This window comes from Cetorhinus maximus, chromosome 13, assembly GCF_964194155.1.
Source record: "Cetorhinus maximus chromosome 13, sCetMax3.hap1.1, whole genome shotgun sequence".
NCBI lineage: Eukaryota > Metazoa > Chordata > Chondrichthyes > Lamniformes > Cetorhinidae > Cetorhinus > Cetorhinus maximus.
This window is the reverse complement of record NC_135891.1, coordinates 56,158,916-56,181,771: the sequence shown is the minus strand read 5'-3', so window position 1 is coordinate 56,181,771 and position 22,856 is coordinate 56,158,916. Positions and strand designations below refer to the sequence as shown.

At 39.0% G+C, this 22,856-nt stretch overlaps 1 protein-coding gene across 4 annotated transcripts in view; it reads left to right on the top strand.

The window, feature by feature from the left end:
• The window catches only part of LOC144688618 (ankyrin repeat domain-containing protein SOWAHA), a 142,405-nt gene that overhangs the window by 37,886 nt on the left and 81,663 nt on the right, over positions 1-22,856 (top strand). For all 4 annotated transcript variants that reach the window (XR_013578447.1, XM_078555401.1, XM_078555400.1 and 1 more), the window contains 2 exons: positions 4,051-4,200; positions 19,459-19,521. Coding sequence is in view for 3 of the 4 variants with exons in the window: in XM_078555401.1 (XP_078411527.1) it covers positions 4,051-4,200; positions 19,459-19,521 (213 nt within the window). In the remaining variant the exon portion in view is untranslated. The remainder of the gene's footprint in view (positions 1-4,050; positions 4,201-19,458; positions 19,522-22,856) is intronic.

Below are 22,856 nucleotides of genomic sequence, written 5' to 3'. Positions count from 1 at the left end.
ATGGTGAGAAACTTTTAAATTTTGATGGTTCAGACAGATTTGGGTGTCCTTGTACAAGAAACACAACCTTAGGGGTATGCTTGAAAAACTCTAATAACTTTGTCAGACACCAAAAAAACTGTTCTTCATAAACATGACCTTAGCATGCAGGTATGGCAAGCAGTTAGGAAGGGAAATGGCATGATGGCCTTTATTGGAAGGGGGCTTGAGTACAAGAGTATAGAAATCTTGCTGCAATTGTACAGTGATCAATGTAACCACACCTGGAGCACTGCACACTGATTTGGCCTCCTCATCTAAGGAATGATATGCTCACCTTGGATGAGGTGCAGCAAAGGTTTGCTAGATTGATCACTGGGATGTGAGGGTCTGTCATATGATGAAATGTTGAGAAAATTGGGCCTTCACTTTATGGAGTATGGAAAGATTGAGTGGTGATCTCATTGAAACAAAAAATTTTGAGGGAGCTTGAGAGGGTAGATGCTGAGAGGTTGTTTCTCCTGGCTGGAGAGTCTAAAACTAGGGAACTAGGGATTGTCTCAGGATAGAGGGTTGATCATTTAAAACTGATGAGGAATTTGTTCACTCGGAAGTTGTGAATCTTTGGAATTAGGAGGGCTGTGGATGCTCCATTCTTGAGTGTATTCAAGGCTGAGATAGATTTTGGGACTCTTGGAAAATCGAGGGATATGGGGTCAGTGTGGGAAAGTGGAATTGAATTTAAAGGTCAGCCGTAATCTTATTGAATGGCTGAGCAGGCTCCAAGGGCCTATCCCTGCACCTCTTATGTCCTGACCAAAGTTTATCCCTCAACTGACGTCATTAAGCCAAATTATCTGGCCATTTATGTTACTGCTGTTGTGGGGCCTTGCTCAGTGCAAATCAATTACTGTTTCCTGAATTACAACAGTGACTACACTTCAAAAGTACTTAATTAAAGCATTTGAGATTCCTGAGGCTGTGAAATACACTGTATAATACAAGCTCTTTCTTTATCTCTTTTTTTTCCCCCCGTCTATCTTGAATTCTGCAATTTCTGAACTGCTTTCCTTGATTTCACTGCTCCTCCCAAAGTCAAGTACTAATGACTCTTAGACTCTTAAATAGAAAATAAGGAAAGAGATTTTATAGTGGAAATGTTATACAGGTTGGACATCTAAAATCCAGCTGTCCGAAACTGGAATTGTCTGTAAATTAGACATTTTTGAAAATGTTCCAGTTCATATTTAGTTAAATTAAATTCTGATTTACCAGAGTAATTTGGCTAGGTGCTAGTTCTCAGTGGTGTGCTGGGCTAGTTAGTGGCTTCGCCGTTTCATTTACATGGTGCACCTGTCTAGTTCCTACATTCCAAGCCAATAACTATTGACCTGGCCCAAACCGTCTGACTTCTGCCCTTGCACTGTTAGTGCTGTTGTTGTACCTGTTGCAATCATATAAAAAAGGCCAGCAGAGACTTCCATGAGTAGCACTGCAAAAAGGAAGTCTAATTTGTTGTCTATAGCCAAGAAAGTGGAATTATTCTAGAAACTAGATAGACATGCGTCTTTGCGAAAGCTGAGTGAGGAGTATGCGGTGGGTTTATCCACCATGCACAGTTTAAAGAAACAGAAACTCCAGATAATGAAGTTTTATGCTGAAAGTGACTTTCAGAACGAAATGAATAAATGAAAAACTGCATAAACATGAAAATGATGGTTTAGACAGATTGATGTTGGAGTGGATGTGACAGAGGTGGAGTGAAAGAATGCCATTGACTGCAGATGTTGATTTAAGCAAGCCAAGATTTTCCACAATGAACTGAATATTTCAACTCTGTGCAACTATACTTCAGAAAGTATATGGTTAACCAAATTAAAAGATGTCATGGAATAAGACAATTAAAAGTATGTGGTGATCAGCAGATCATGAGATAGCTGAAAATCAATAGATGGATTCGCCAAGCTAATTGCTGAAAACCTTTCTGCTGGACAAATCTGTAATACCAATGAAACATCAATATGTTGGCATTACACATCAAGGAAAACCTTAGCTGATGAAAAGGCATCAATAGGTGTAAAAGATGCAAAAAATAGGCTTACTGTGCTTGGTTGTGCTAATGCGGCTGGGATACATAAGTGAAAGCTGATGTGTATCGGAAAAAGCCAGCAACCAAGACATTTCAAGGGGGTAAGAATATTTCCAGTTCATTATTATGCTAACAAGAGATCATGGATAACCAGGAAATTTTGTTTGGACGGGCTTGAGAAGCACTTCATTCCTGATACTCATGCTCATTGTAGGTCAGCTGAGTTTGATGAGAAGTGTAAGAAATTGTTGCTTGACAATTGCTCAGCACATCCTGATGCTGAAGTTCTCAGGAAAAGAAATATGTTTGGTATATGTTTACCCCTTAACGTAACATAATTGATACAGCCAAAGGACCAAGGAATTTTAAGGTCCATGAAGTCGAAGTATAAAGACAAATTTATGAGGCGTTTGCTTAGTGCTGTCAACCCTTGAGGCCTGGGGATAGAAGGGTTCCAAAAAGAATTTTCAGTGAAGGACACCATCTGGGCTGCTGCCTAAACATGGAACCAAGTGACTAAAGACACCATGACTACTGCTTGGCACAATCTGTGGCTGGCAACTATGTTTGATGATGATGAAGATGCTGATGCTAATTTTGAAGGTTTTGGTGTGTCTAATGAGAAGAAAACTGTTAGAGTATGTGAAAGGATTGTCTTCTCAAGCTGTATAATCATTGGATGAACAAGATTTTGAAGAAGTTATGAACATAGACAGTGATGCTTCTGTTATTCTCACACTTAAAGATGGTGAAATTGTGGAAATAGTTTTACATCCAGAGGAGAAAGATAAAAACAGTGAGGATGACGTTGATGACATTGGTAATCAAGTAGAGAAAGTGTCTGTAGGTAAATATATAAATGTATGAAGATTTAATTAATGACCTGACACAACATATAGCTTCATAACAGAGCAACAGATAATGCAGGTTTACAGTGTTCAAGTAAAACTAATCAAACAGAAGCCAAAGTTCATAAAGCAAATTAAATTAGCCGAACTCTTTAACAAAGCATCTCAGCAGAGTGCTGTTGACCTGACTTCAACTTTAACTGCATCTTCAAATGCAATTTCAAAGCTGGAAAATACTAAAGCTGGCCCATCATCAACCCCAGTTGAGCCCCCTCCTTCAAACACACCTTTCAGCCAGATGTAAGTAATCCAGTATCCATTTTTGTGTATCTTAACTTTATAAGCTGATAACAGGAAGAATATTTGATAAGTACAAAAAAGTATATTTTTTTAAACTTTGTATACATTATATATTATTATTCATACTTAATTTAAAACAAACTTTTACTTCATTTTGTGTATCTTTTATTCATTTGGGAAAATCCAAAACTCGGCACCTTCTCTGTCCCAAGGGTGCCAGATTTTGGACATCCAATCTGTATTTCTCAATATTCAAAACTTTTTTCTGATTAATGTACCCAATACTGTACTTGCTGCACTACCTGATATTGGTCTGAAATAATAACTGTTCCATCGTTCCTTTAGTGAACAAAGATATCACCTTATATAGTATTAGGCCACATGTATGCACCAGATTAATTTCCTGGTCTGTGCTGAGTTATATAATCTGTGCCAAGGCAGGATTTATGTTTTCATTTAAACAATGCTGTTTGTACACTTTCTTAACCCTCCTTATTTGGCTTCAAACACTTGGGGGAAGTCATTCTTTGTTCATTAATTAGTAGCCTCTCTAGAGCATCTGTCTGTCACCATTGGGCTAACGCAGGATTGGATTCCTTCTGGTGATAAAATAGCCTAGTGGCCATAGTGGCTGGGATAACGCATGAAGAATGGCTGTTTGGAGAGTTAGTAGAGCTCTTGGTACTAGTTTACTGTATAAGAGGTAGGAAGGGAAAAATTAGGGGTTAAGAAAGCGTACAAATAGCATTGTTCAAATAAAAACCTACTGAGGATTTTACTTCACATATAATTGACTTGCACCAGCTGTTGACCTTTTTATTGATTAAATTGCAGGAAAACCCCAGTCTTTGCTCCAGTGAAGCGTTCAAAGAAAAACAGGGCAAGGAGCTTTGTACTGCATCTGAAGGTGATACAGCATATCCAGTGCAGATTGAAGTAAAGGTGGAAGAACCCCAAGAGGAGGAATTCGATTCAGTGTTCAAGGTAATCTTACAAACCTGTCTCCCCATAATCACTGGGGAAATTAGGAAGATTAAAAGCAAGCTGACAGAATGCCAAGTTGATATTGAATATTAAAACCAAACCTAAAATTTATGAAACTGCAAGCCATAGTCATTCGTTACAGAAGGAGGCTATTCAGCCCATTGAGTCCATGCCACCCATCTGTATAGCAGTCCAGACCCTTTCCTGCACTCTACCCCTGTAGTCCTGCAACTTTACTTCCCTCAAGTGCCCATCCAATTTCCTCTTAAAATCATTCATCATGTCCGCTTCCACCACCTTTGTAGGCAGTGTATTCCAGGTCATTACTATTTGCAAGGTAAGGTAAGTTCTTCCTCATATCCCCCCATATCTTTGCCCAGAACCTTAAATCTGTATCCCCTAGTCCTTATACCATCAGCTAATGGGAAAAAAGATACACAGAACGCACTAGAAATTTTGGGAAAATGAGGAACTTAAAGTAATTAATATTAGTAATGGAAAATTACTGGGAATTTAATGGGACTAAAAGGCCACAAATGTCATGGATAGACTGATTGACCCCATAGGCCTAAGAAGTAGCTGCAGAGACAGTGAATGCATTGGTTTTGATCTTCCAGAATTCCCTAGATTTTACAACAATCCCCATGGATTGGATGATCACAGATCTAAGCATGCTGTTCAAGAAAGGAGGGAAAAAGAAAATGGGAAGGTGCTATAAGCCAGTGAGCCTGACGTGAGTTTGTTTTGAACATGAGAATATAAATAGGAGCAGGAGCAGACCATAAGGACACTCAAGCGTGCTCCGCCATTCGATATGGTTATGATTGATCTTCTGGCTCAACTCCATTTTCTGGCCTGTCTCCCATATCCCTTGATCCCATGAGACACCTAAAATACACCTATCTCAGACTTAAATATATTCAATGACTGTGCATTCACAACCATCTGGGGTAGAGAATTCCAAAGACACTCAATCCTTTGAGTGAAGAAATTTCTCCTCATCTCAGTCTTAAATGATCAGCCACTTATCCTGAGACTTTACCCCTATGTTCAGGTACCTCAGCCAGGGGAAACAAGCTCAGTGTCTACCCTCTCAAGTGCCTTCATAATTTTGAGTATTTCAATGAGATCAGCTCTTATTCTTCTAAACTCCAGAGAATAGAGGCCAAATTTACTCAGCCTCTCATCATAGGACAACCCTCTCATCCTAAGACCCAATCTAGTTGACCTTCGCTCCACTACCTCCAATGCAAATATATCCTTCCTTAAATATGGAGACTAAAACTGCGCACGGTACTCCAGATGTGGTCTCACGAAAGCCCTGGAGAATTGTAGAAAGTCTTCCTTATTCTTGTACTCCAATCCCTTTCAGTAATGGCCAACATGCCATTTGCCTTCCCAATTGCTTGTTGCACCTGCATGCTAACTTTCTGTGAACCTTGTACAAGTACACTCAAGACCCTCTGAAAATCAGCATTTAAATGTTCCATGTTTTTTATTTTAATTCTGTTTTTCTATTCTTATGACCAAAGTGAATAACCTCACTTCCCCACATTAAACTCTATCAGCCACCTTGTTGCCCACTCACTTAACCTGTCTATATCTCTTTGTAGCCTCTCTATGTCCTCCTCACAGCTTCATTCCTACCTAGCTTTATATCATCAGCGAGTGGGGCTCTGTTAGCTCAGTTGGCTAGATGAGTGTAGTACAGAATGATGTCAACGGGGTGCAGGTTCAATCCCCATATTGCCTGTGGTAGTTCATGGAGGTTTGCCTCCTTGCCTTGCCCTATGCTTGATGAGGAGTGGTGCTCCTCAAGCTATGTAACCACTTGCCTCTCTCTAACGGAGAAATATGCCTATTGTCCGTCATGGACTATAGCTAATTACCATCATCACCAGACTTGGATACATTACTCTTGGTCTCTTTGTCTAAGGCATTCCTGCAAATTATAAATTTGAGACTTCACCACTGATTCTTGCTGCACTCCAGTAGTCACAGCCTGCCAATTTGAAAGTGACCTGTTTATCCCTCCTTTTTGCTTTCTGTCTATTAATGAGTCCTCTATCCATGTTAATATATTACCCACAACTCCAATGAGCCCTTATCTTATATATTAACATTTTGTGCGGCACCTTATCAAATGCTTTATGGGAAATCCAAGTATGCCACATCTACTGATTCCGCTTTGTCTACCCTCAAAAAAAACACTTAATAAATTTGTCAAACACTATTTCCCTTCCGTAAAACCACATTGACTTTGTCTGATCATACTATGATTTTTTAAGTGTTGTTAAGACTTCCTTAATAATAGAGTCCAACATTTTCCCTCTGACTGATGCTAGGCTAGCTGGCTTGTAATTCCCTATTGTTTCTCTCCCTCCCTTTTTGAATAGTGGTGTTACATTTTATAACATCAAATCCACTGGGCCATTCTAGCCTTTAAGGAATTTTGGAAAACCATAGCTGGAGCATCCACTGCAGCTATCTCTAGGATGTCAGCCATTAGATCCTGGGGATTTGTCAGATTTTAGTCCCTTAAGTTCCTCCAATACTTTTTCTCTTCTAATATTCATGAACTTTAGTCTTCAGACAACTAAGAAATTGCTACAGTTAAACTTTGAGAAGGACGATACCTAATGTATTGAAAACAATCAGTTGTTAGCGAAAATGATAGAAATAATTCTGAAGGTGATGAGTATAAAAATGAGTCAGAAGCAAATTGAAATATAACTTGAGGACATTCCCAACGTGTATATATTTTATGAATACATACTTGCTGTCCATTTTTAACATTTTCATTTGGGGTGGAGAGATGAGCAGTGAAAGAAAGGTGTTGCTGTTTTTCAGACAGTATTATGGACAAAGAAATGTTCTGTTGATTCTGTTTTCTAATTTCCCCACTAATTTTGTTTCTGCAGCTGTTGCATGATAGAAAACAGGTGCCTTCTTGCGAAGTTGCAAATAATGTCCAGAGTAGAAAGGACCTCATTGCAGAATAAATTCAAATTGAAGTGTCCAACAAGCATGACTGTATAAAGATTGGACTAAGTTTATGATATCCAGATTTGAATATAAATGTTTTGGGAATATTCTGGAAAAATAGAAACTATCATTTTTAAAAATAAATTGTTGCAGTTTTTTTGAGAGAGACAAAAACAATCTTTCTGAATTGACAAATTGTATGGTAATGCTTTTTTCTTTTGGTCAGGATCAGTGCATCCAGATTTCAAATGCTGGAACATGGAAAAATACTTCAATTTAGAATAGAATCTGTAATAGTCAAACATTAAATGAAATTGTGTAAAATTGCAGTGAATTAGGAGGAATGATAATTGCTTCAGGATTTAGCATTTTGGCAGAGGTTTGTTTATGTAGCCCGGAATAATTTCAGATCTGACCGCCATTTCTATCAAAGCCAAGTTCTGCTTGACTGTGGGTCAGAATTATAACACTGAGGCAAAGTAAATTCTAACTGATAAAACTGACATGGAAATTGCCATTTATTACAACATAGTTTCAAAGCTAATTGTTATCAGATTGTTTTACCTTTGTTACACTGTTGCAGATACTACTGTATGGAACAGCTTAGCTATCTCCCCAGTCAGCAAGACTAATAGGCCACCTAATTTTATTTATTAATGTTAATTGTTCGTTCCTCACCGTAGAAGTCTTGCAATCTCTACCATCTGGTCATTTTTGAAATTGGCCTAGGCTCCCTATGTTTTGGGAAAAATGCTGTAGAGGGGAAAGTCCTGCATTTCCCCTTTGATTTATAATTGTATTTATTGCTTGAACAGCTCCCAGGTTGTTAATGGTATATAATGTGCTTATGGCCTATTGCAATATGATGGTGCAATTGCCAGTATCATTTTTCACTACCTACTGTAGCTATTCTGCAGTATGAACTCCCTGGTTTACAAAGTATACTCTGCTTAATGCAGCAATCTATCACTGCCACTATCAGAAACAACACAGGACATGACATTCCACATCTTTCAAATCTGGATTCATTGCCATGTCCCATAAACAGTTAACCTAAGTTGCATATACAAATTGTGTCTAATTAACCTAATATTCTGTAAGATTTATATTGTCATAAAAATGAAACTAGTGTTTTCTTTTAGACTTCAATTTTTCTTCCAGCTCTCTTTCCTCCCCGCCCCAATCCCCCTGGCCTCTCTTGAAAGCACTTGATGGGTATCATGAGCACCATTCACTCACTGGGATCATACCCAAGTGACCATTCTTCATGTATGAGCCAAGAGAATGAATCTGCATAGGTTAGTCAGATATGGAGAGCATGACTAATGAACCTGAACTTTTCTCACTTGACACTGACACACACCCTTTCCTGTTAGAGGTCACCGGCTGATTTTTCTCATTTTAAGCTCAGTACTGATCTTAAAAAAGCCCAATTGCTCTTCAGACTCGAGGACTACTACAGTAAAAGCAAAATACTGCAGATGGTAGAAATTTGACATAAAAAGAAATTTTGGAAAAACTCAGTTGGCCTGGCAACATCTGTGGAAGGAATAACGGAGTTAACGCTTCGAGCCCATCCTCTTAAGAGCTTGGTCTCCTAACGGACCATGGCTTTCAAATGATTATTGACCACTTTGACGTCACTTCTTGCACCCTCTTGTATGTTGTGCTGTTAGTCAGGTAAGGTTTTTTTTTAAACCATTTCATTTGAATGTATGGTGCAAAAAAGAACTTTACAAAAATGCAGTGTTCTTAGTTCTTTGTGAAACTTAAATATAACTTTGAGTAGTCCAAGGCCCATAGCTAGGTTGATGGACTCAGATGACATCACAAGCTGTAAGAGTGAATGCAAGATTTTATTTACTAAAAAGCAGAAAACTGCAAAAGCTGGAAATTTGAAACACAAAAATGGCTTTCAACTAATGGAGGCAGATGAGGGTTCAAGAGAAGGGAGATTTAGAAATCCAAAGATAGAAGTTAAGGCAATAGAAAAGTATATGAACATGGATGAAGACAAGCTGAGTGGTACAGGACAGGACAAAGAGTTTAACGGTAATAGTGCATCAGAGAGTAATGTCATAGTAAAAGATCGCCAGGGATGATCATAATACAATTGAATTCAACATTGAATGCAATATACTCCAATCGCAAACAAGAATCTTGAATCTAAAGCTAATTACATAAGTATATGGGGAGAACTGGCTTGGGTTGATTGGCTAAATAGATTAAAATGTATGGCTGTAAATAAACAGTGGGAAACGTTTAAATAAACAATTCAAAATATTCAACAAAAATAGATTTCATTGAAAAACAAAATCTCAGCAACAACAATTGTGGCTTACTAAGGAGGTTTAAGATAGTATTAGATTTAAAGAAGGGATTTATGAAGTTGAAAAGAACAGTGGTAACTCTGAGAATTGGGAATATTTTAGAATACAGAAAAGGGCCACCAATAAGTTGATGAAAAGATTTTTAAAAATATGAGAAACTAGTCAGGAATATAAAACAGATTGTAAGAGTTTTTACAAAGGAAGAGAGTAGCTAAATTAACATTGGTCCCTTATTAGAAGCAATAAAAGGAGAAATTACCAAGAGGAATGAGGATAAGGCAAAGGGACATTGAACAAATATTTTGTCTGTCTTCACAGTAGAAGATACAAGTTACTTAACAGAAATAGAGGGCAACCTAGGGGCTAATAAGAGTGAGGAAATTAAGGCAATTAATATCATCAGAGAAAAAGTGCTGGAGAAACTCTGAGTAAAATTCAAAAAATTCCCAGGACGTGATGAGCTGAAAGAGATAGCTGCAGAAATAGTGATGCACTGACTATGTTTTTCCAAAATTCCTTAGATTTGTGAATGGTCCCAGGAAATTGGAAGTTAGAACCATACAAAAGGTTATGGTGCAGAAGGAGACCATTCAGCCCATCCTGTCTGTGCTGGCCAAAAAAAAAAAGAAAAAATAAACTAGCCAATCATTTTAATCCCAATTTCCAGCTACCAATTTGGTTGGTAGCTTTGCATACTACAGCATTTCAGATGCAGATCCAGGTACCTTTTTAAATGAGTTGAGCGTTTCAGCCTCAACCACCAACTTAGGCAGTGAATTCCAGACGCCCACCACCCTCTGGGTGAAAAAGTTTTTCCTCATGTCCCCCCTAATCCTTCTATCAATCACCTTAAATCTATGCCCCTGGTAATTGATGCCTCAGCTAGGGAAAACCAGACTTTCCTGTCTACGTTATCTAGGCCCCTCATAATTTTGTACACCTTAATTAGGTCACCCTTTAGCTACCTCTGTTCAAAAGAAAACAACCCTAGTCTATACAATCTCTCATCATAGCTGCAATTTTCAAGTTCTGGCAACATTCTTGTAAATATCCTCTCCTGAGCAATTATGTCCTTCCTGTAATATGGTAACCAGAACTGAACAAAAAAATTCCAGCTGTGGCCTAACCAACGTTTTATACAGTTCCATCATTACATCCCTGTTTTTGTATTCAATACTTTGCCCAATAAAAGAAAGCACTCCATGCTTTCTTGACCGCCTTGTCCACCTGCCCTGCTACCTTCAAGGACCTGTAGGTATGCGCTGCAAGGTCTCTCACTTCCTCAACCCCTCTCAATAGCTTCCCATTTATTGAGTATTCCTTGCTTTGTTTGCCCTCCCCAAATGCATTACCTCACACTTTTCTGGATTGAATTCTATTTGCCACTTCTCCGCCCACTCAACCAAATCATTGATGCCTTTCTGGAATCAACAGTTATCCTCTTCACAGCCAATTTTTGTGTCGTCTGCAAATTTCCCAATCATGCATTTAAGTCTAAATCGTTAATATATACAACAGAGCAGAAAGGGCCCCAACATGGAGTCCTGTGGAACACCATTGGAAACTGTTTTCCATTCGCAAAAAACCCATTGACCATTCCCCTTTGTTTCTTGTCACTGAGCCTGTTTTTGGATTCAACCTGCCACCTTGTAACCCATGAGGCCTCAGATCTTTCCTGACCAGTCTACCATGTGGGACCTTGTCAAATGCCTTAGTGAAATCCATATAGACAACATCTACTGCTCTACCCTCATCAATCCTTGTTACTTCCTCAAAAAATTCTATTAAGTTAGTAAGACACGATCTTCCCCTAACAAAACCATGCTGACTATCCTTGATCAATCAGTGCCTAAATGACAGTTTATCCTGTGTCTCAGAATTGTTTCCAATAATTTGCCCACCACCGAAGCCGGACTGACCGGCCTATAATTTTCTGGCCTATCCCTCCCGTTAGCAAATGTAACAGTGCTATTCAAGAAAGAAGGGAGACAGAAAACCAGAAATTACAGGGCAGTTAGCCTGACATCAGCCATTGGGAAAGTGCTAAAGTCTATAATTAAGGAAGTTTTAACAATGCATTTAAAAAATAATAATATGATTTGAACAAGACAACATGGTTTTATGAAAGGGAAACCCTATTTGACAAATTTATTAGAGTTATTTGAGGATGTAATTGGTAGTGTAGATAATGGGGAACCAGTGGATGCAGTATATCTGAATTTTCAAATGGCAATTGATAAGGTGCCACACAAAAGGTAATACACAAGATAAGGGCTCATGGAATTGGGAGTGATATATTAGCTTGGATAGAAGATTGGTTAATGGACAGGAAGCAGAGAGTAGTGATACATGGGGGATTTTCAAATTGGCAGGCTGTGACAAAAACCCACAATAACACTTGGTAGCTTCATGTGTGGCACTCGTGGCAGAGCCTGATTCTTGAGGATTGGCTTCTTCAGCCATCAGCAAAGATGTGCCACATGAAGACACCCAACCTGAAATGGATTTGCTGCATGTGTTTCATCTTTTGTAGATGAAAGGCTGTGACTAAGTAGCGCCACAACGATCAGCTGGGGTCTCATTTTACAAATCTATATTGATAACTTAGATGAAGAGACAGATCTAAATTTTCTGACAATACAAGATTATGTAGGAATGTAAGCTGTGAGGAGGACACAAATGCTGCAAAGCAATGTAGGCAGGTTAAGTGAATGACACCAAGGTTGCGGATGGAGTATAATGTGAGAAGTGTGAGATTGTTCACTTTGCTTGTAAGGATAGAAAAGCAACTTTTTTTTTAAAAGGCGTGAAACTTGTAAATATTGATATTTGAAGAGACTTGGGTGTATACATACAAGGAATTCAAAAAAATAGCATGCAGGTACAGCCAGCAATTGGAAAGCAAATGGAATGTTGGCCTTTATTGCAAGGAGATTGGAGTACAAGAATAAGCAAGTCTTGCTACAATTGTATGGGCTTTGGTGAGCCCACACCTAGAATGCTGTGCGTAATTTTGGTCACCATATTTAAGGAAAGATATACTTGTATTGGAGGCCGTAACAGCAAAGGTTGACTAGATCGGTTCCTAGGGTGAGAGGCTGAGTAAATTGGGTCTATGCGCTCTGGCTTTTCGAAGAATGAGAGGTGATCTCATTGAAATATTCAAGATTATGAAGGGGCTTGACAGGGATAGATACTGAAAGGTTGTTTCACCTAACTGGGGAACCTAGAACAAGGGGTCATAGTTTCAGGATATGGGGCTGATCATTTAGGACTGAGATGAGAAATTTCTTCACTTGAAGGATTGTGAATCTTTGGAATTCTCTATCCCAGGGGGTTATGAATATGCCATTATATTTAAAGTTAAGATAGACAGATTTTTGATTTCTCAGGAAATTGAGGGATATGGGGAACAGGCTGGAAAGTGGAGTTGAAGCTCAAGATCAATCATAATCATATTGGAAAGCAGAGCATTCTCAATGGCCTTCTCCTGTTACTATTTCTTATGTGCTTATGTTTTTAAATCAGAATATATGGAGACACTTAGCAGGCCAGTCAGCAACTGTGGAGGGACAGACACGCCAGGAGAACTTCGTAGTCGTGAAAAGCAAAATACGAAGAATGTGTTTCTGAAATAAAAAATGGAAAATGCTAGAAATACTCTGGATACTGAAAGGCCAGTTATCTAAAATGTTAACTTTTTTTTGCTGTCCACAGATGCTGCCAAACCTGCTGAGTATTTCCAGCATTTTATGTTTTATTGAACAATCAAACCTGGAGCTATAACAAGTATGAATTAGGGCCTTAACAGTAGAGGCCTGAGTAAGGGTTAGGATAGCCAATATTACAAAGGCAGAAGTAGACAGCCCTTGTGATGGAAAGGATATGGGGTCAGAAGCTCAGCTCAGGTTCATAGAGAATGCCAAGTCTGCAAACCGTTTGATTCAGACTGAGTTATCAGAGAATGTGATGGAATGGGTAGTGAGGGAACAGAGTTTATTGAAGGGGCTAAAGACAATAACCCCAGTCATCCTAGGGCTGAATTTTTCATGCCTGCTGGCGTCAGGCATCATGGCTGGCGTGAGCAGACAATATGGCAGGAAGTTGAAAAATCAGTTTCATGATGTCTTGAAACCAGTTTGCAATCGTCCGCTTGACCTTTCAATGGCGGGCCGCGTTTCCCGCCACCACACGTCGGGAACTTCATTGTAATACATCTTCATATCATCATAATCTCAACTCATCAGAATCATTCCCCCACGCTGGATCATCCACGCACCATGCTGGCGTATTTCACAACTGAACATAAGCAACGTAAACCTGGCGAACTGCACTTTGCTCGGAACTTTGAGGCTTGTTTGCCAGGCAGCACTGTGGTCATCAGTGCCAGGCTTCACAGGCAGCACCACATTACTTTTAGGAGGGCTCACAGGCAGCTGTAAGGCAGGGGTGGCTTTTCAATGGCTGCAGGTCTATGGCTTGCTTGGGGAAGGGGTTGAAGTGGCCTCAGGCAAGGGAAGAGACTGCAGGGCTAGGGCATTATTGAGGAAGTGGGGTATCCCACGGTGTGTGTGGGGACACATGTTGATCTGTGCAAGTGACCTCAAGAGGGTGAAGGCTGAGGATGCAATCTTGAGATTAGTCCAGATGGAGATATGTGTGAGAGTGTGAGTGGTGATGTTCCTTGAGCTGGCAGTGAGTGAGATGCCAGTGAATGCGTGATGGGCTTGTGAGTTTGCGAGTTTAGAGTGATGAGATGGCTGCCTTACCCTGGTAGCAAGGATGAGATCATTCATCCTCTTTCTGCACTGGATGGCGAACCTCTTCTATGCGACATTGGCACTGACAATCACTGTCACTGCCTCCCAAGTTGGAGTGGTGACACTTATGGGCCTCTTGTGACCAGAGCAGGGGTAGAGGACACACGGTGGCCCTCCATGGCATCCAAAAGGTGTAAAAACAAAAAGCTACTGCGGATGCTGGAAATCCAAAACAAAAACAGAATTACCTGGAAAAACTCAGCAGGTCTGGCAGCATCGGTGGAGAAGAAATCAGTTAACGTTTCGAGTCTTCATGACCCTTCGGCAGAACTGAGTATGAGTGTTCCAGGGATGCATCACTAAATTGGGGGGCTGCAGCCTTCTTGCCTTTTGGGGCCTGTCTTCTGTGCAGCAGTCATGGACTGGAAGCACTGAGAAGTGTGTGCACAGCTGCACTTTAAATATGGCACCAGGCATGAGGAAGTGGCGAGATGACGGCGTGGCAGGTGAATTGGAGGCCGCCCACCAGCAAAACGACGTGTTTCCTGGGAATGCATGATTAATGTGACAGGATTGGGACAATACGGTGTGAAAACCCACCATCGCAGCCAGTGGGTAAAACTTCATTTTTTCTGCCCGTTACCGCACTTCGTGCAAATCTGGGACAATTCTGTCCCTAATGTTGAACTGGATGAAGTTATGGTACATCCAGGATTGGATGTCAGACAAGTTATCTGACAACAACGAGGCAGTCAAGCAGTTGAGAGAAGTGGTAGTGAAGTAGAGCTGGGAGTTGTTGACATGCGTACGAAATCTAACATCATGCGTTTAGATGATGTCACAAGGGGCAGTTGGGAGAGACACAAAATTGGTCAACATCAAGGGGGCAGAATGTTTTCTGATTACCTTCCAAGTGCTAACTCATCTCTCATCCACAGCACCACTCTCAAAACAATTCCACAATGCCAGCATCTATGTTGAATAAAAATTGTGCACTACAGCAAAAGTTCTTGGGGAACTGGAGCATTCTGCACTTCACAAACTTTCCTTGCTTCCATTAGGACCTGTTTTATGCCTACCATCTCCTCTATTCACGCATTCTTTGCCTCTTGTAAATGTCTTTATTTTCTCCCATCTTGCCTCTGTCAACCATATAACCTGTGAAGTAATAGGAGAAGGTTAAACCTACCTGTTATGATTTATGTTTTTTGTTTTTCTTCCTACCCAATCCCTTTGTTCTGCTCCTTTTTTAAATGCTGTTCCCATTTTACACCTTAAGTATTAACATCTATCCTCTCCATGTGCAGACTGACCTGCTGAGCTTGTCCAGTTTTTGCCCCCACCCCCCAACAATAATTTGTTGTCTTTGTTTCAGTTTAACTGAATATTATAAAGTGATCAGGCTGTTATATTTATAGTGATTATGCTGCTATAATGTCGTCATGCCTGTTCATTGTGCTATTCGCTATCATGGCAGGCTACTCAGGATGGCATTTGTTATTCTGCATCAGGATGAGAGGGGCATGTACAACAGCACTGTTAGCAAAAGTGCTCTAGTACCTTGTGTCAAATGGGAAAACTACACTTGGAAGTGGCATTTAGCTGTCCCTCTGTTATGTCCCATAATGGTTAAATGAACTGCTGATCTGCATGTGCAGCAGTTGTTACATTTGTCCACGGAAGACTTGCTCCAAAAATTATAGAGGTGGTCCATCAAATACAACCATAGAGCCTACACTACATGGATGGTTGCCTCTTAGTGCAGCAGTAAGTTTCCCAGTGGGCGCATTAAAGTAACTGCTGATTATTACTGTATGTGTACTTTGGCTATGAAGGTAACAAATGAATCTAGCACTTGTATTAATCATGTGGTGCTATTTTACTGGAGCTTAAGTACTATACTGTAAATACCTTAATGAAATTGCTTCCATTTGTCAGTTCAAAAATAAAATCACAAGATAAAGGAAGCGATTTATTTTGCATTTGAATTAAGAAATGTCATATAAGTAATGGGTAATGACAGCTGTGATACCTATTTTTCTTTCACCTTGTAAAAACAACTATAACTCTTGTATAAAAGTTGTTCTGCTTCTTGGTGAACACTGTATTAAGTCTCTATGAAGCATGTCCCAACTAATCTGATCATTGTCACAATTACCTTTCCTCTCTGGTGGAAATGGTTAATGCAACAGAATTAGGAATACCCACCAGAACAACTTGCATCTATTTAGCACCATGAATGTAGAAAAAAAAAATCCCAAGGCTTAATACAGGTAGACAGGATTGGGTAAATCCTTACAGTTTCATTTCACCTTTGTTTTTGCTTTTGTAAAAATATCACTAAAGTGATATTTTTCCAATTTTTAATTTTCCACACAATGATGGGTGCCGATTCATGAAGAAATTTAACCAGGTTGAGAAAATCCTGCAAGTCCATAATATTTTGATAATGCTAACACTTCTTCCATTGCAGAATAAACTGCAGAAATTGCATCAAAATTTTTTCCTATAAAATGAAGTTGAATCTGAAATGATAGTTAACCTTGATCACACCGCTTTCAGGCTTGTCATTGTTAAATATAGGGTGAAAAGTACATTACTGGAACAATATTTAAACAATATCAGTAGTAACAAACAAATTATTCTTGACCTTACTTCACAAAGAAAATGATAAATTGAAGTTCCCTTTGTTTTTCATTGGTAAGTCAGTGATTTTAATTTTCATAATGGATATGTTTTGAAAGTTTTTAAAAAAAGTATAAGTTTTAAGTACCAGTTAACCATGCAGTATTTTAACTTCTGTTTTTTGAGTGGTTAGCAAAAAAAGTAGTGTCCCCACAGTTGAATAGCTAGCAGGCACTTTACTTGCACATGAACATATTGGAAGATTGTCAGCACCCATGGAACTGTACTCCAACACCGTGGAGGTGAAAGGGGGCAGAGAGGAAGGAATGAGAATGCCAAAATCTATTTGGTTTCATTTTTTCTGATCTCATTTCTGACCTATATCATTGAATGTTTATTCTCAAATTTTGGTCCATTTCACCATGTAGCTTGCTTCACAACACTTTGCTAAACATGCAATAGTTATTCTCATCAAGAATTGAAAAATAAAGCAAACATTTAAGTTCTTTCCAAAATGTTTATAAATCAGTGATAATGAATGACTGGCATTGGGATCAGCAGTTTACAAATGGAAACCATTTTGTAGCTGTCACCATTCTGTGATTTGATTTCCATAAATGACTAATCCTTAATGTTATCATGTTGATCCTTCATAGTTGTTATCAATGTTTTAATCTTATAACTAAACTTAGTTTAATTTCTAGGTATGAGTGGAGTTCTGATTCCTTCCAACAAGATTTAAATCTATAACCAACAAAATGCAATATGATAAAAGCAACATTTCTGATTTTTTTTTTAGATTTGAATGACCATGTAGATTACCTTAATTTTCAATATTTTTATTAAATTAAGTTTAATATGATTACTTGATAGTTTTTTTACAATTGTAGAGTAATTTACTTTGAACAGAGATAAATGATATTCTTAGTATGAGATTTGAGAATAAATCAAAGCTTTTGAATAAGATTTTCTCATTATGGAGCCAAGTCACTTGAAAGGGTAAAGAAGAGTATTGTATATTTTTTTAAAATGTAATTTACTTCCCTTTTTTATGCTCCTGTATTTCTTTTAAGGTAGGTAAAAGTTTGTTTTACCAGCATTGAGCTGCAACCCCATTTAAACTAACATTCAGTTCAGAGTATAGTCTTCCTTTGCACTCAGTTGATATCAGCCACTGGCTCTAATTGACTGGTTGTGCTCGTGCAAGAGGGACCAAACTCCTGTTTGTTCATGGAAACCAGTTTGAAGCTGATAAAATCTCTTGTACTATGCCAGCATGTTAATAGTAAACCTGCCAGCATCGCTGGTCAGTTGCAGTAAATGGGATCAACAGCTTGTTGACCCCATTTGTTTTGCATTAGCAGTTTGCTACTGAAAGAGTCCAACATGCCTAGCAAACCTGCCGGTTTTGAATTAAATACGCCTAATGCAGTACTAGCATTATGCATAAATTAAGAACATAAGAAGTAGAAGCAGAAGTAGACCGGATGGCCTGTCGAGCCTGCCCCACTATTTAATACGATCATGGCTGACCTTCTACCTCAACTCCACTTCCCTGCCTGCTCTTCATATCCTGTGATTCCATGAGAGCCCAAAAATATGCCTATCTCAGCCTTAAATATATTCAACAATGGAGCATTCACAACGCCTCTGGGTAGAGAATTCCAAAGATTCACAACCCTTTGAGTGAAGAAATTTCTTCTCCTCTCAATCGCAAATAATATCCCCTTATCCTGAGACTGTATTATCATGTTTTAGATTCCCCAACCAAGGGAAACAACTTCAGTGTCTACCCTGCCAAACCCCTTTAGAATCTTGTACGTTTCAATTAGTTCATCTATCTATCTTCTATACTCCAGAGAACATGGGCCCAATGTACTTAGCTTCTCATCGTGGGACTAGCCTCTCAATCCAGGAACCAGTCTAGTCTACATATGCTGTACCACCTCCAAGGCAGGTATGTCCTTGCTTAAATATGGAGACCAGAACTGTGCATTGTACTCCACGTATGATCTTACCAAGGAGCTGCACAGATGCAGCAAGACTCCCTTATTCTTGTACTCCAATTCCGTTGCTATAATGGCCAACATGCCATTTGCCTTCCTAATTGCTTGCTGTACCTGCATGCATACTTTTCTGTATTCCTTGTATAAGCACACCCAAGTCCCTCTGAGTAGCATTTCGCCATAATTCTCTAAGTACTGTCGGCATCTCTCTCCATTAGAGAGAGAATTAGTTATTGATAGCTTGAGGAGCACCACTCCACAAGCGTGGAGCAAGGCAAGGAGGCAGGCCTCCATGAGCTACCAGAGCCAGTGCAGGGATTGAACCCACACCATTGCGCATCATGCTCTCGTCATCTAGCTAACTGACCCTCTGTCTTTTCTACTCGCCCCCCCCCGGTCTCTTTGAATATCAACATTGATAAGTTTCATTTTCATGCCTTTTTAAAAAATTAAAGGAGAGAAGTTATGTTGTAAGATGAGTGATATACACTTAATGTATCAACTGCTTTTGTCAGTGAAAATTTGCATATTGATATTTAGTATTTCTTTCAGGATGACTCTGAGCAAAATGGATTTGAAGATGGCAGTGGAAGTATGGGGTCACCATCTGTTGCTGTAAGTATGATGCTTTTTAAATGAGAATTCTTATCACTTTTGTCTAATTGCACATTTTCAGCATTTACCACAGCCTTGTTTTCTGATCCAAATCCCCAAATTTGTAAAACATTTATTATTTTATTGGAGTTATATAGCAAAGATGTTCCAAATTAAATTGTCTGGAAGAAGTAAAAGTTGCCCATTCATATTGGTAGAACTGAATATATTTTTTATGAAAATACAATTTTTAAAATAATGCATTTTTATGCAGAGCTAGCTTAAGCGTTTTGCTACTGACTGCTTGTAAAACAGCAGAGGTCCTGAAGTACAGAAGAGTCCATTTGCTTTTGTTCTTATGTTTCCAGAACTTTTGGATGGAGAATTGGAAACTGCAGATCACTGTACATACACAGTTAAGGCAATAAATGATACTGTCTGGCCACAAATAAATGAGGGATTGCTCACTGGTTGCCAGTGAGCTTTTCAGATGAAAAGAGCTAGCAAAGTTTCTTAAACTATTAAATGTAAATTGAATTACTCCCAAGATTGCCAAGTGGATAAATGCACCTCTATGCTTCCTAGGCTGCAGCACTTGCACATTAACCCGTTGGTGAGCTGAATCAACAAGTGTTTCCACCACATCATCCCATTCTCCCTGTATTTATTTTTGATAAAGTAAAGAGAAAATAGTGGGCAAATTTTGCTACAACAGGACATTGAACAACAACTGTTAGAATTTGCCCACAAATGTTGAAAATTCAGGCTAGTAGCAACACCTTAAGAGAAACAGGGCATCTGGGCCCAGAGTGAACTCTGGTAACTAACAAGGTAGCAACATCATGACATTCAGTGCTTGTCAGTGGTGAGGCAGACAACAGAATACCATTTTCAGCAAGTTAATAACTGATTGGTGCACCTCAGACAGCATCTTTGGGATATTTGCAGTTTACCATACATCTGTTCCTTCACCTGAAGTTTTTGTAATATTTACTGATAAATAACGGTGAGCACCATTAGTCCCACCATTATTTTGACAGCAAACTCTGGCCCAATTTGTAATGCTGAATGTAGTTGCAACTTAATCATGTCATTGTGCTCACTTCTATTTTGTTAACCTGAAAATTGGCAAGATCATTTACCAGATATCAGTGCTCTTTTAGTCACATTGAACAGCGCTGTCTTAGCATAAAACATGTTTGTAATGGTCATTAATACACAGCCTGTGTTTCTAAAGTTAGAACTGTAGGCTATTATGCAGCATTTCTGCTTTCTCAACTAATATAGTCATAATTCAATTTATATTTTCTACCAATAAAAGAAAAAAGTAATATTCAGAGATCACTATGACGGCAAGAATTTGATATTGTTTGTAGAGCAATTACTTCGTTGAGAACTGTTTCTAATAATGTAAATCGTGAATTTTCAAGCTTTATATTTGTTCCAAACATTACACAATGTAGGTGCTTTTGCTTCACTCCATCTATTAAATACTCAAACAAGGAAATCTTGTTTAACTTTGGCCTTGTTGCATATTCCTTAGAGACACTTTTGCTTGGCACCAGTTACATAGAAATTACAGAACAGAAACAGGGCATTCAACCCAACAGGTCAGCTTCACACAAGCCTTTTCCTAACTACTTAATCTATCAGTTTATCCTTTTATTCCTTTCCCCCTCATGTGCTTATCAAGCCTCCTTTTTAAATGTGCCTGTGCTATTCATCTTAACTACTCCATTTGGCAGCAAGTTCCACATTCTATCCACTCTCTGGGTAAGGAAGTTTCTCCTGAATTGCTTATTAGATTTATTAGTGACCATTTTTTCCTCATTTTGCCTGTCCTTTCTGGTACTCCCAGTGTCTTCTGGATTTTCTTTTCTGATTCTTTCTCCAGTCCAACCTTCTCTCAGGAACAGCTCTTAGCTTCGAAATTAATTCAGAAATGTGCAAAAATTTGAGTTAAGTTACAATGTACAAAATGTACAAATGTACAAAAATTTGAGCAACAGGTGAAGCTGTAACAGCTGTTTCACGCTATTACTATGCAGTAGCAACAAGCAAATATGCTTCTAATAGGATGCTGAAGTCAACCCAAAAAGATGTTCTGCCTAACACACAAATGAGTAATGTGATATATTAATTTAAATGCCAGTGCAATGTTAGGTATGTCCCAAAGACTGGCAGATAGCATCAAACAGCATGTCCCTTCCACTGTTTGCAATGGGCAAGGTACAGACCATGCCCAACCAGCCCGTGCTTACAAAACTCAAAACACAGCATCCAACATGAGATGTGATTCCGCGATTGGACAACATTTGCTACATAATCCTCTGTGTGCTAAAGATTATGCAAACAACCAATTTAAGATTGTCAGTCAGGCTCGCAGTGTGGCGCGTTTGCGTGTAGTGAAAGCTACATATGTTAATACAGAGTGCCCTGGTCTTTGCAGACAGAAACAACATGCACACACATTATGCCTGTTTCAGCTAAACAAAATAAGTGACAGTCATTCGCTGGTTCATTGCTCGGGGCAATGCCATGACCAATCAGAGGCAAGCTGGTTTAAAATTTCAAACAATGCTTGGCAGTTAACTGTCAGTCACTATTAACTGGTGCATTCTCCTTGGCAACACCTCTAGCAATCAGAGTCCACTTGCCAACCAATCAGCATTCTCTTCTCATACGGTATATAGTAATTGCTTCCCTGACATTGGTATTCTTGCAATTGTCCTGATGAGTGCAAGACGAAAAGCTTCGACAAAATGTCTTTTTTCAGCAATACTCAAGTTCTGTACTACCAAACAACTAAATGTACAAATATAAGAACAGAAGTAAGCTATTCAGCAGCTTGAGTCTATTCTACCATTCAGTTAAATCATGGCTGATTGATATCTTAAATCCATTCATATGCCTTAATTCCAAATCCTTTCATATTCTTATCTACAATTGGCTTCTAATTTTACTCAGCATGTGCTCCCCTAAAGACACAGGCCAAGTTCACTATAACTCTAATTGAGCAGCAGAAGAATACACTATGAACTACATGAAATAATTGTTTCTGGGTCATTTTCTTGGGCTCTCTAGCTAAATTTTGTGTTCTGTATTACGGATAGAGTAACACCTTCACAAAAGATGATCAGGACCGACAAGATGATTGGTAACTTTTGTTGATCTGCAAAGGCAAAGTGGGGCTCTTGTTTTGTAAATCTGTCTTTATGGCTTTGAAAAACGAAGTTGTGATTACACTTGTTCTCTTCTCTCCTCCACCCCCAATCCCCCTCACCTCTAGATAAAAGGAAGCTAATTTTCAACTGTTCGCTGCCTGTTCCTCAACTGGAAAAGCGGGCAGCCAGCAG